We start from the raw sequence: 14,423 nt of genomic DNA, 5'->3' as shown, positions 1-14,423 counted from the left end.
AATAGCAACTAGAACCTTTACTCACACAAAATTGCAAGCTTACTTATCCCCAGCTAAGTTTTCAGCAGTAATAGTTTTAGTTTAAGAGACTTAAGAGTCCGTATCAACACGGCTTTGTTAGTTTTGTGATTGACAGAAGTCATACAGAATGTCCCTACCATAAAATATGCTCAAGAACAAATCTTTAGGTGTAGGCAAAAAGATATATTCTACACAGTGCTTCTACTTCAAAGTAGTCAAACACAACATTCTCTTGGGTAAACACTTAATTTTCAAGCCAGAATTGCATCTGTCCACTTGAACAAAGTGGAAAAAGCTCTGCTCTGGAGAAAACACATATGCTCTGGTGTAGGTAATACCTCATCACTCATCTGCTTATCAAATCAATTTGAGGTCGGGTTGTTTGGTTGTTTTTTCCCCACCACTGCAAAAAACAAAATTTGAATAAAAAATCTGCAAATCCTGTTATAAGGAGATTCTAGTCTTGAACATAGAGTCTTGCCAATTTCACTCATACAAATACTGCATCACTTACAAGAGTGACTTTCATCTAACTGCATGGATTTGAAGGTACTGGGTTTAGATCAAACTGACCTGTTTTTCAACTTTGGCAAGGCTCACTGTTAAGATAGATATGACAATGTTAACTTAATGGTGTTGCTACACATACACATATATCATGAGTTTTAGATTCACACCAAAGCTCTGTGTAGCCAAGAAATTTTATCTTCACTAGTACGAACAGCTGACCATTGTCCATTATGCATGCAAACACGTCAGAAGAGCACAGCAATGGTAGCTTAAGAGAAAGTATCTATACCACAGTTTAGGCAGAAAGGGAAAAAATGCACCAGGACCAGTCTGTATCAAAGCCATCTATTATTTCAGAGAAAATAAAAATCAGGCTGAAGACAGCACACTTATGTCAGACTGATTAGTTACTGCTACTACTCCTTTTGTGCATCAGAACATACCCACACCATTCAATGCATTCATATGCGATACTAATTCTACCCTTCAGAAAAAGGAAGGCCAAGGAATATTCTATTTTGTCATAGACATCACCTTTACTGTTTTTCCAAGCATGACAAGTAAAAAAAGTCAGAGCACAAAACATTTTGAAGTTTCAGCTACCACCATTTGCGTTCCTTTCATAGTAGTTTACACACTTTTTGTGAAATCCCTCCTCCCAAAACATAAGTGGACTTCAAAACGCTTTACAAGAGAAAGAGCAAGTCAGGAGTAAGTTCAGTTCTGTCTAGTAACCCCAAAGTTACAATTACATCTCACAAGTTTCATATCTTCCATTTAATCACTCCAAATCAGAAGCAGTTCTAGTTAATGCCAATTCATTTTTTCACTCAAGCCCTGCAATACAGGGGAAAAAATTATGCTAATTAATAGTTCATAATGCTGTCTTGGGATACAAATATATCAATGCAGCTTAATAGTTTCCCATGCATCTGGTTTACTGGCGACCAGATAAATGAGGGCTAAAGTTGCTTTGACTTTCTGGGGATATTCTGAGAGGCCAAAGTAACTGCAGAGGCAAGATATACACATGCGCCAACTGTTTTAGCTGGGAGTCAAACACCTCAATGTTAAACAGCAGCCTAAGGAAGCATTCTCTTCCCACTAAGGGGATACTCTGAATACTGCTGCTTGCCAGAAAAAGGCTTAAAAAATGCTGTAGCTATGAATGTACCAAAAAAGCTGTTTTCAGGTAGGGGGAATAGAATGAGCAATTCAACAGTACACATGAAAAGCTTGCATCTTTCACTGACTTATTCACTTCACAATCACTGACAAGACTGATGTACATATTTCTGCACCTGCAATTGTAAAAGCAGATAAAATATTTAATATGTAATTTACAATGTATTTTACCAGCTTGGCATACAGGATGAACAGAATATATCAAAGTAGTTGACGGTTACAGGCTTGTGGAGGCCCTGCAAAAATATTACTTCAGATATCTGCTAATTTAAAAAAAAAATCAATTTGTATTTAGAAGTGATACAATTCAATCTACCACAAAATACAAAGAGCTGCAAAAACGTATACCATTCCAACAACAATGTATATAAGTTATTAAATAATGATTTGATTTAAAAGAATATAAATGAAGCCTTTAAGTAGGTCTTTTCTACATGCATATTATTCCTCATTAAAGAAAAATATGTAAAAAGGCCATTGGTAATTGCTTTGTTAACCACTGTAGAAAATGCCAATTCTCTGGTCACAGACGCCACTAGTTTAGCACTTAAGGTCTCTGCAGTGTTACATGTGATTATTTTTAAATACTGTTAATTCTATTACTCCATTGGTAAAGAATGCGTGACTTGGAATATGGCAGTCTTCATATTGAGAGGGCAGTGATGCACAGTTTTATAATTATCCAGAAGAACAGCACCCTCCACTGCTCTGTACTTGTGGCTCATCATCAATGATCTGTACACCTCGCCTTGCTATTCCTGACTGACTGGAACCATTGCCTCTTGCTCTTTCATCCACTTGAGCAGTTTCTATCATTCCTGTAAGAGAAGAAATGTATTAGATTATACACCACTGCATTTTTACACTAGACTTTGAGATCTTAATCTGAATTACATGCATAAAGTTCAGCAAGACTGGTTCTCCTATTTATTATGCAGAAGTATGTACTCGGGTATCACATGGCATAGCTGCAAGAGCATACTTAAATCTTCTTCCTAAAGCACCAGACATCCTGCAGCTCCTGTTGACTAACGGAGGCCTTAGATGCTCAGATGTTCTGGAATTCATGACTACAAAAGCTAGGTTTACCCACCCATATCAAGAATATTCTGTTAAAAGAAAAACACAAATAAGAAACATAAGACACATACCACCCCACCCCTCAAAAAAACCCCAACCTACTCTTCAGACATGCAGGTGAAGTTTTGCTTAAATTCTTATATCATAAGTGTCAACCAGTAGGACAACTTCCCTTTGCTGCAACATTTTTATCCTGCATTCCATGATCTTTATGATTTGTTTAGACTCTTGTGTAAAATTTGCATCATTACAACTGCAAGTGTATGATCTGTAATTGACACCATTTGAGATTTTTTGAAAAAGGTTGAAACAGAGGGTTTGTAGCAGGCAATAGTGAGACCAATCACATGAAGTTTGACTTGAGGTTACGATTTACACGTGCTGAGTGAAACAGCAGTCCATGCTCCAACAAGTGACAAAGACATTTTTTGGAGTACAGCATGATTTTGCAATATTGTGAGCGTCCATACATCAAGCTTCCATAGCTGTAACAGTACACAGTGGCTTGAAGTAGACTCTGATTAAGTCAGTTCTTAGTAATAGTTTACATCAAGGCTTTTTGATACGGTTTTAAGCATTCTGAAGCCTTGAGCATTTTGTGAATAAGCTCTTTACTAACAAGCTAGATAATACCTACTTTTACAAAGGTCAAGAAACAGTTCTTCAATTCCTTTGTTCTGCTTAGCTGAAGTATGATAATGTTTTGCTCCAACAGATTCAGCATACCTGTAGGAATGCAGATACAGAACTTCATTGTACTAAAGGACTCAATCTTTCTAAGCTACTTTATATGAAGCAAAAGATGATCACAAGAGGTTTTATTCTGATTCAGAGTACATACACATGCTGATTTAATGTAAAAGCAGAATTTATGGTTAAAACTGCCATGATTGATGAAAAACACTACATGAAATAAAGGAAGTTTCATGTCTAGAAATGCATTTGAACTGCAAATGTTGACTTTAATCATGTACAAGTCTCAAGTTACACTTCGGTCAGTAAGGACATTCTGGGACTCAGATACTAACAGAACACTTAACAGAGAAGCCAGCTAGGCACTGCTGGTTTATGCCTGCCAGTTGTTAACAGCATTACAAGTTTATTACTCCAGCATAATTCTGCAATGGCTGCTTCTATTAATAATTGGTGTGACTTACGTTTCTGCTTCTTGCACTGAAACATGTCTCTCTTTTTCCAAGTCTATTTTGTTACCTGTTGAAAACAAATTAATCTTTCAAGTCTTTGTAATCCAAAATTATCCAGAAGAAAGCAGTCATGTAATCATTGTACCCCACCATTTCCTTACAAACTGTCCCAGTAAAAGCCAACTCTTAGACAGGTCTCAATCTGGAGCACAAGGGTATGATTTAAGAATCACCTTTCACTCAAACATTTACAGGCAATGAAGATGAAGTTCTACTTCCGTAGATAGATCAGGATAGCTAAATACCTCCGTAAGCCACCTACTCAGCCTTCTGCTTTCCTTTTGAAATTTATTAGCAGATTATCTGTGCTGCAGAGATAGATTTTATAGAATATCCATATATCTATCCTCCTGGAAGTGTTTTAATCACTAGATTTGATTTTAAATCTAAACCAGTACTTCTGCCGCATTCTGTTTGCATTGAAATATCCAAGCTTTAAGATTCTTGCCACCGCCCAAGCACTTGATTATGAAAACAGACAAGCATCCAGTCTATGCCACTGAGAACAGCAAAAAACATGTTTGAGTACTTGCAAGAAGGATAATACACATTCGAGGTTTCTGTTTCTCTTTGTTGAACTACAGTCTGCAGGTGTCTGTACCATACACTTCTGACCCTGTGTATCATTAAACAGCTTGTTTTTCATAACTCTTATTTTGCTCAATATGATCTACTGAACCTTCTAGCTCCAACTGAATTTTAATTACCAAATTAACGTAAGCTTTACCCCTTCACATGTACAAGCTGTCAAAGCAATGTTTGAAAGATGCTATTAATCAAAATATACATTTCGATTCAGTCATTAGTATCACATGTTAAAAAAGACTTACCTACTATACATAAACAGATTTCATTTCCCAACATTTTTCTTAATTCCTTAACCCAGTTTTTTACCTGCAAAAAGAACAGAGGTAAGTTTATCTTCACTTGATATACTACTAGCTTAGGCATTGTGGAACTGACCCATTTCCTTCATTAACTGTTTAAACTTGAAACATCTATGCTCTATGTTTAGACAGACATAGATGGACAACATATTCTTTAGACAGCTATGCATGACATTCACTCAGCAGGCTTTAGTTCAGAGTTGAAATTAAGAGCAAATGACTTCAATAAAATGGTTCCATTACTCCAGAAATATAAACTCACCACACTCTCATTAGCCCCATTCCAGAGAACAAGTTCACTGCGCTGGCTGCTTTAGGTGAGGCATGAGATCTTTTATCAACAGGCACTTACTGACAGATCACAAATGGTACTTCAAAGGTACAGGTACCTGAACAGAATTGTTCAGGTTAGATTATAACAGACATTTCCTTCCTGAGAGTACAGACGAGACACGAGTCTTGAGTCAGCTGACAGCAACATATCTGTTATCAATTCTGTTGTCGTGCTTTGAAGTTGTATGATCCCTGCATTGACTTAGGGACTGCTATTTTAAGGGCATTTAAGTTGTGCCGAGAGGGCATCACTTCAAGGAACTAAAAATAGTTAGGATACATGACAGAGAGGTAGTTATGCAATAACTTCTGCATATTAACCTTCCCTCTTTTTGAGAATTTAAGTGTTCTGATATCACAGAATTTTGCTACATAGGGCTCAGCATGAAGAGGCGCAATTTGAAGTAGCGCTCACAAGCCATCGCAATTCTGCAGATGGGGGTGAGAGTTTAACTGCTAGCACAAGTGCTTTACTTGCCTTACATCAGACTATTTAAATTACCTCAGCTGTTGTGGAACCATACCCTTATGCTACTTCTATCACTGCTAAACCAAGCCTTGCCCATACAACCCCAATTTCTTACTCCCCTACACAGAAGTCCTACTGGTTTTGCCACAAGCTAATCTGAGACAAACTCACTTTGGAAAGACTGTCAGCAGTTTTCAGCTGGAACATCTATAGAGTGATAGCACTGATTTGACACAGCGTTGGAAAAAACTCACCTGCTCGGACTGATCAACTAATATTGCTGTAAAATAATTAGCCATCAAATTTCAGGTTTTGATGAGGATTTGAAGTCCAAATATCAATTATCCTGAGAAAGCAGTGTTCCCGCTATCATGTATTGCAATTTCAGAGTTCAGACCTGTTAGAGGTCATGCCACTTAATGTGTTTTAGCAATTTGGTTTATACGGCAGAGATCAGTATTGCATCCTATCACAACAGTACTGGTTTACGTCTATAGCCTGTCACAGGTAACACACATCTCATTCTCTGGTATACTTTGAATAACCCTGCTAGAACTTTAGTAATCTGAAAAAGTCAGCCTTCAAAAGAATACTGATAAGGCCTCTACTGCCATTATATGGTCTAAATTTGCAGATGTAATATGCATTGCTATTGCTGAAAACAAAAGATTCCCATTTACACACTCATATTACAGATTCTTTCAGTCAGTTTACATCTTGCATAGAGGTAAAAATCTGTCCAGTACCTTCTGAAAAGAGTCTTCATCTGTTATATCATATACTAGAATAGCGCCGTTAGAATCCCTGTAGTAGATCGGCCCCAATGCATGAAATCTTTCTTGACCAGCTGTATCCTGCATTTAAAATACACTTGTTAGCATTTAAGACAAAGCAAACAAAAATATTTAGAGTTTCTTGAAGTATTAAGTTTTACTTTATTAAGAAGTGCCTATGCCTAACACCCAGTAAATCCAAGTAATTTTTCAGGAAAATATTCTATTTGGCTAGGGGAAGGAAAACAGGAAAGGAAACATACCCATATTGCAAGGTTTACTCTTTTCCCACCAATATTTAGCTTCTTTGTAAGAAAAGATGCCTGGAAAGCAAAACAGATTAGTAAATTAATCTGAAGTCAAATGAGACATATGTGTGTAAAACTTAACTCTAATATAAACAGCTGAATCAATAAAAGACAGATTTCTGGATCAAAATACTCTTTAAACCAGAAGGCCGAGTCAATACTAAGCCAGTTAGTCATTTCACTACAGTTTGCCAGGAGTCTATTCTAAATAAATTTGGTTTAGGACAATCATTTACTACATTTTTGTTGTTGCTTTAAATGATTTGGGAAGGATAACAGTTGTGTGGAAAGAGTCTGAATTCAGACTGATAAGTCTAAGCTGAACTCACAGCATTTCACAAGAGTACATGAAGTCTGGGTAGGAACCAGCCTAACAGTATTTTTGATTTGCAGGAATTGGGCAAAGTAGTTCACTATTAGTGAGCTACTAGAACAAAATAAACTAGTTTATCACTAAGTCTCAGAACACTAGTATTCTACAAGCTTCCTTGCCTGTATCTTTTTCCTTTTTTGCTGAAGTGAGCCCACAGTTCTCCTCCTCTGTTTTTGGGGTCTTTTTGGGGGCAGTGGTGTAGTTTATTTGGGTTTTGTCACCCTGCCCCCACCCCAGCCCCAAGACACTGTTCCTGAAAGCTCAAGGATATGCTTCTCAGCTAACACACAAAAGGAAAGCAAGTGGCAGGATAAGCCTCAAAATAAGTATACAAGCTGCTCTAAGAATTCCACAACATTATCTTTTGAAAACATTTTACAGAACCAGAGCATACTGCAAGGTTAGTCTTATTTCAGTAACTCAAGAGTATGTCTTCTCTTCTCCAAGCCTGCATGATCCACATTTTCAAACACCACCTCTGTTACCAAGTGTATAAGTCAGTGGCTAAAAAGGGGTATAATTTAATACAAATCTAATAGACTAGAACTGGGTCTGAAGGAGTTGATACGTTAGGAACCTGCTCCCCCCATTCTGAAGACTAGCAGTAACAGGTTAACAGACAATTCAATTGCCAAGGGTTAACTTTTGTCTTTCACCTTAAATTATACTCCGTTTTCCTTTCAGCTTCACCTCAACTTGCGTTTGGATACAAACAAGTACTCAGTAGTATTCTATGATATATTCATCCCAGATTATTTTAGGGTGGACTTCAGCAGCTCAACACAAGCTCTCTGTATGAGTGCTGACCAGGCATCAAACTACGCAAAGTCATGTGTACGCGGAAAGTGTCATGGACCAGATCAGCTGCTTAACTACACAAGCAACCAGTACATGTGCAGAAGACCATGGTAGTTCAATTCACATCAGCCTAAACTGCTGTGAAAGTGCCTCTCTGGAGTGCTGCCTGTATTACAGTTAAAGTCATCCAACACTCAGCTAGAGCAGCTCCTACTCTTCAACTACTTCCCTAACATCAACTCTGGCATCTGTATGACCTAAGGTGAGATGATTCAAGAAACCTACCTTTCTTGAGGTAAATTGTACCTTCCCCCAAAGCTTTCCACAAAGTCTGATACAGACCAGAGGGAAAAAAAACACTCAGAAACTTTCCAAGAACAGACAGCAAAGAACTAATCATTATGACCATTGTATTCAACATAACTAAAGCATTAATGCTACCCCTTCAGCCCATAGTGAGGTGGCTGGCAACCATAAGTCAGCTTCAGAAAACAGTTCCAGACAGCATGTAAGAACTATTTAACACTCCAGCCAACTTGTAACAAACAGCTTAGCAGTAGAGTACCAAATCTTAAATATCAAGAAAGCTTTAATTCTTTAATCAAAAAACTCTGCATGAAGTAGTTCACAGCTTTCAGCTAGCTGTCTCTAAGGATTTTCTGATCAGTATCTAGTCTTCATATCATTATTTATTCTACTACACCAGAGTTTAAATGCCAAAAGGTTAGAGGTGACTTCAGAAGTTTAAATTCACCAGCACTTGGGCCACATTAAGAGAAGGTATGGTTAGGCACAATGTGTGAAGCTTACCTGACGCTATTTTATTGATCAGCTATACTACAGTACTTGATAGTCTACCGTAGAGTCTCAAAGGAAAAGCTCTTCTGAACACTGTTTGCCTTTGTCACAACACTGACAATCAAATCTGCTCAGTTGATCTGAGTGTTTGAGAATCACATTTCTGGACCAAAAGGCAGAAAAATCCTTCACAGAAACAGAATTTATATTTTAAAAACACACAGTATGTAGTATCCATAAAGTCATATCATCACGGCTTTAGACATTGGCCCATTAATATCACAGATATATTTACTATCTGACAGAGCAAATACTAAAGTAGGCTTATCCCCATAGATAAGTTTTGCTTAAGTATCACCAGTTCTTCAGGTCACTACAGCTTTTGACAGCAAAACTGCCTTTTTTTAGCACTAAGAGTAGAGTATTTCCTTTCCTATATACCCAAGTATTAGAAGCCCCATACATTTAAGTAAGGCTTTTTAGTAACTCCTGAAAAAAAAAAGTTACTGGAGACTGTGGCAAGAGCATTTAGCATTGGGCTATTATACTTGCTCTCTGTATTAAAACTTGATTGATTTGTACTAATTAAGTTTTAGTCCACCTAAAGTCTTAGGCCCCTAAACAAAAAAAGATACAATATCCTATATCAGATATCCTGATTACAAGCAAGTTTGTCCAAAAAGCTCACCCAATAACAAGATTGGAACCTGGTATTTGAAGTAATCATGGTTATGAACATGCTGCAAGAAACAGTCAATACTCTGTTACAGATTAAATGCTTCATTCTTCTTCATGGTGTTCATATACTTGAAGAACACTGTCAGCAGGTCCCATTCTTGAATTAATAGGTATGGGTAAGTTTACCATATTTACCACCTGTAAAGTGCATTTTACAGCCACAGCAGCAAACACAAAGACAGACCACCCAATATCTACCTTTTAACCCCCCCACTTCCCTTGAATTTCTATTTGTCTCATGGAAAAGTAAGGCTACTCCTCTTCACTCATTCCAAAATTGGAAAGCAAAAAACTAATCTGGTGAACAGCAGGACTATGTAGTTTTAAGAAATCTGGGGGGAACTCAACAAGGAAGGAAGAGCCTTAACTACTGTTCTGAGATAGTTTAGGAAAAAAAGTCAGCTGCCCAGAGTGTCAAAGCCTTTGAAATCAGTAGAGTCTAGGTGGCATTAGGTAAGTGGACTTAGAAGAGGATTCAACATTTTTTCTAACCTCCCAAGAATTTACCAAATTGAGAACTACAGATTTAAGTCCGAGTTGTGGCTCAACTTACAACCAGTAACTCCTTTCCATATTATTTTCATTACTATGACACCTCATTTTTGCTAGGACTTTCAAAAACCCACAGATATAGGGCCACAGTTAATTCAAATATAGGTAATCTCAACTCTTTGAGGTAAGCTACTAATTTTGGTATTTTGACTCTACGGTCTTATGACTGGTCTGAAGACTACCTAGACACTTAGAAGAAAAGGATAATGTATTTATAAGAGCTACAATTCCATTCTATTTATGTGCCTGTAGAAAAATCTTTTCTTCTTTTAATTCTTTCTTTTAAGAGCTCAGTTTCACATGTCCATCAGGTCCTGTTAGGAGCTGATAAAGGAGCCCAAGTAGAACACAAGGAAGATCCAGCTGGAAAAGATTCTCCTGAAAGTCACTGAATAAAAGAAGGTGTATGTCACCTGCCCCTCGACTGATTCATCTTCAACAGAGGCAAGCCAGGCATACAAACACTGCACATAGCACTGAACCTCCTTGCATTGTCTCCCCCCTCTCCTCAGCTATCTTAGACAGCGTTTTCAAGTTATACAAGTCCAGCAAAGCCATCAGGATCTGTACAGTATGATCAGCACCACGTTCGCAGCTCTCTTGGGTTGGATATTTTGCAGTCCTCCACATATTTGAGACATTAGTACAAAAAAATTGTATTTATCTTGAGTAATTAACTAAAAGTGTCTACCTGAATTTAAAAAAATAGTTTGACAGTAGGTTTAGGATTGGAGTAATTCCAGCACAGTCCATTTGATATAATTTTATAGCTTAGAATTATTTTATGAAGATGAGAACACTGACCTCAATATTCCAAATCAATGGGAACCAATTCTAACTGTTCCACAAGGCCTGACAACAGCTTATGGATTGTATTCATTGCTTGCAAAAAATCCCTACCTTTCCCGCATCAGCTTTTTCACATTACTCTAAGAAAACATAAGGAAATGTTTATCTAATGTAGCTGCTTTAATTTAAATTTCCATGTCATCAATATCTTACGTACATGACTTGAAGCTAACGAACTACAGCAACACACCCCAGCAGCCTCCTAACCTCAAAGGAAGTTCCAGGTCACCATTTCCCCCTAGCTAGCATTTAAGGAAGGGGTGCATGGAAGGAAGAGAAACAGCTCTTTCACTAAAAGCCTTCTGTTACTAGCCAAAAGAAACTCTCCTATTTGTGCATACAGAGGTTAACTTCAAAACAGAATAATAGTTAAGTGTTAGAATTCAGATAGAAAAGCATAGATATTCATTAGGTAAAAGATTCATGCTGACCAATTTAAAGACTTCCTGTGCTCTCCCCATCCCTGGGCTCACAGTGCAGGAAGCACCAGCCAACATCACTAAAAGTTTCCAGAAGGATACAGTCTCACCACCCTTTTTGTTGCGATCATATTGGAAAAAGCACTACACAGTACTTGCTTTTTACTAAGTCAGAGATTACCGTGGATGGAGAGCCTTGCCTCAGAATATAGTGATCTTTTCATATAATTCATCACTTGGCTCCTTTGCTGACTCAGAAGTTAAGTATTTATCTAATTTTGGCTTTATTAGAACAAAAGTAACTTGGTGCAATACTTTGAACTGATGCCATGAAACAAAGCCACCTTATCAGATTAAGCCTTTAATCTTAAAAAAAAAGAAGGATGTTTTGCAAAAATGTCACTTCTTGCTTAATCAGATATCCTAGTTTCTCCTTATTTTTTAAGGGATATTTTAATTTGCTAGTGGAAGAACTTACTAAAAACTTTTTTTCTAGAACTGTAAGATGTAGGAAAACAAGAATAAAGATAGTGTTTCACAAGAATCTTATGTGCACAACAGCAACTGCCATTGTATTTTACAAGATGTATATGTGGCTAAGGAGGCTCAGAATAGAAAAGCGAGTTGAGAAACACTGTGCAGTCAGTTAAAAGATGCAGGTAGCAACCAGAAATGTAATCATGGAGAAAAAAAAAAAATCTCAATACCAAGTGTGAGCATGTGCTTCCACTCCTCTACAAGCACACACACTCCTTTCCAGCTAGTCAAAACCAAAAGCTCAAGCCATAGTATCTGGAGATATTTTCCTGTCACATTTTGGAGCCATTTAAAGGTCCATTTTATAACATTTGTGACCCAAGCCTCTATTCCAACTCAGATTTAAAAACAAAAAACCACTGAGCTGCATCACATGACAAACTACTCAGCTCTGCTCTTTCTATGTGGGACATGAGAATTCATCTATACACAATCATGTTGATGCACTTTAAATGACTGTAGGTGTCAAAGCTGCAGCTGAAGTGTAGCATTGAGCAAACAAATTACTAGTCATTTCTGTAGTGTAGAAAATATCAACTACCTCTATGGCAATCAGAGCTACAATGAGCTTGCCATAAATACCACACCATGCCTAGAAAACCTACCAACAGATTAATCCAACAGCAGAGTATGAAGATAGAGTAATGAAGTTTAAAATGTGTTCTTTTTAGCTCTTTATAGCAAAAAATGGAGCAACAGTATCCATTTATTAAACATTCACTGTATTGTTTCTAGGGTATCTCTAATGTTTCTCTGGTTTTAATGGTAAGTTTCACTATTAAATACTTCTGAGATACACGTTTAGGGGAAAATTCTTGTGGGTTGGGTAGGAATAGAGCACAAATACCCTAAGGCTCCTTTCTGGCATCATGTACTACTTATTCTGTACTTCACAGAACCTCAAAAGTAGTTCAAAACCCACTAGTGGCCCACGTGGTGGCAGGGTTTGTTTCTTTATTAAAAAAAAAAAAGTATTAAAAGCAGTATACATTACAGTGCTAAAACCACACCTGCTAAGAAAGATGCTGTGCAGCTGACGTAACTGCAAATAAAAAGATTAAGCAAGCAGAGCCATCCCAAAAAACTTAACATACAATCCACAACAAAGTTTTAAACATGTTTTCCAAGACCACGTACAACATATACGTTTTATTTTGTACCATAGCACACATGCCATGCAGCACTAGTAGGTAATGAAAAAGAACATTACTTTCAAGCAGACACCCTGTCATATTTCGTAAGTGGAACATCACTTTTTACTTCTTTATACATTAGTGGACAGTACTACTGAGAATCATGCCAAAATTCAGAGAGGTGATGTGACAAGCAAGTAAGCGTTAAGAGTCTTTTTCATTATTAAATCATAAGCCTTAATCTCATAAACCATTTCGTGAAAGCTGTTCTTTCAACAGTACTATTTAGGTAACTCAAGTGTTAGGATTTGAGAACATGAGGAAGACTATAATGAACAGAAACTTAGCACGTATGAAACACTTAGTCATCAGTCCCCTACCAATGGTTACAATAACATTACTTTCAAATCATGCTTCCTGAGATTCAAAAGACGACACCCATACACATAACTGGAAAAAACAGCTAGCATTCAGAATAGAAACGAGGCCTTCAAGTACTGAAAGCTTAAGTCCGAGACGTAAAAAGAACCACAAAATTAGCTTCCAGCAGACTCGGCAAGGGACCGCCACCACTTAAAGAGTGACTTTACCGCTAAGCGGTAAACAAGACGCCGAGCACCGACACCCAAGCGGGGGCTTACGGAGCAACACTCCCCCAGCCCCGGGGGAAAGGAGCGGGCCGGCACCGGGCAGCAACCCGAGAAGGTGCGCAGGGGAAGGGGGGGAAGAGCAGCGGACCGCCCCCCCTCCCCGCCCCCCAGCAGCCCCGGACAGGGGCTCCCCGCCCGCCCCCGCCCCGCACCTGCAGGGTGGTGATGTGCTTGTCGTTGAACTTGTTCTCGCAGTAGCGCAGCACCAGGGAGGTTTTCCCCACGCAGCCCTCCCCGAGCAGCACCACCTTGAAGGAGAAGCTGCGGCCACCGGCCGCCGCGCCGCTCCCCGCCGCCATCCGCGCCCCGCCGCCGCCGAGCCAAGCCGGGCCGCCACCACCTCACATCAACGCTCCGCACTGCGGCCGCGGGGCGCCGCCGCCGCCACCCTCCGGGACAGGTACCCGCGGGGCGGGGAAGAAGCGTGGGCCAAGACCCCGGGGCTGGAGCAAGAGAAGAAACGCCGGGAGACACACCACCCCCCACACCCAACGGCCCCGCTCCCCCTAATGGCGTCTTCTTCCTCCTACGTCACGCGCCGCCCGGTCACGCGCACCCCCCCGCCGCCAATGGGAGGGGTGGACGCCACGGCGGGGAGAGAGGAGGGGGGCGGGGAGAGAGGAGGGGGGCGGGGAGCGGGGAGGGGCGGGGCCTTGGGGCGGGGCCGGCGACGGAGCCCAGCGGGGAGGGGGCGGGGCCGGCGCTTCCCCTCCTCCTCAGGCCGCTCCTCCGCGCCCGACGGGGCGGCGGCGGCGGCGGCTTCTCCTCAGGGGTGTGTTTCTTCTCCCTCCCCCCTCCCCGGTTT

The 14,423-nt window shown here is 39.6% G+C and overlaps 1 protein-coding gene across 1 annotated transcript; it reads right to left on the bottom strand.

The window, feature by feature from the left end:
- Window positions 1–862: 862 nt before the first annotated feature.
- On the bottom strand, window positions 863–14,154 carry RAB21 (RAB21, member RAS oncogene family). Its single transcript, XM_064449586.1, has 7 exons — window positions 13,771–14,154; window positions 6,727–6,786; window positions 6,437–6,544; window positions 4,832–4,895; window positions 3,954–4,008; window positions 3,434–3,522; window positions 863–2,534 (listed from the first exon to the last, which is right to left on the bottom strand). Exons 1-7 carry the CDS (start codon window positions 13,915–13,917, stop codon window positions 2,395–2,397), a joined length of 663 nt encoding a protein of 220 aa, XP_064305656.1. The 5' UTR covers window positions 13,918–14,154; the 3' UTR covers window positions 863–2,394.
- Window positions 14,155–14,423: the final 269 nt, after the last annotated feature.

This window comes from Phalacrocorax carbo, chromosome 1, assembly GCF_963921805.1.
Source record: "Phalacrocorax carbo chromosome 1, bPhaCar2.1, whole genome shotgun sequence".
Lineage (NCBI taxonomy): Eukaryota > Metazoa > Chordata > Aves > Suliformes > Phalacrocoracidae > Phalacrocorax > Phalacrocorax carbo.
The sequence above is the reverse complement of the archived record's forward strand: the minus strand, read 5'-3'. Positions and strand labels throughout refer to the sequence as shown.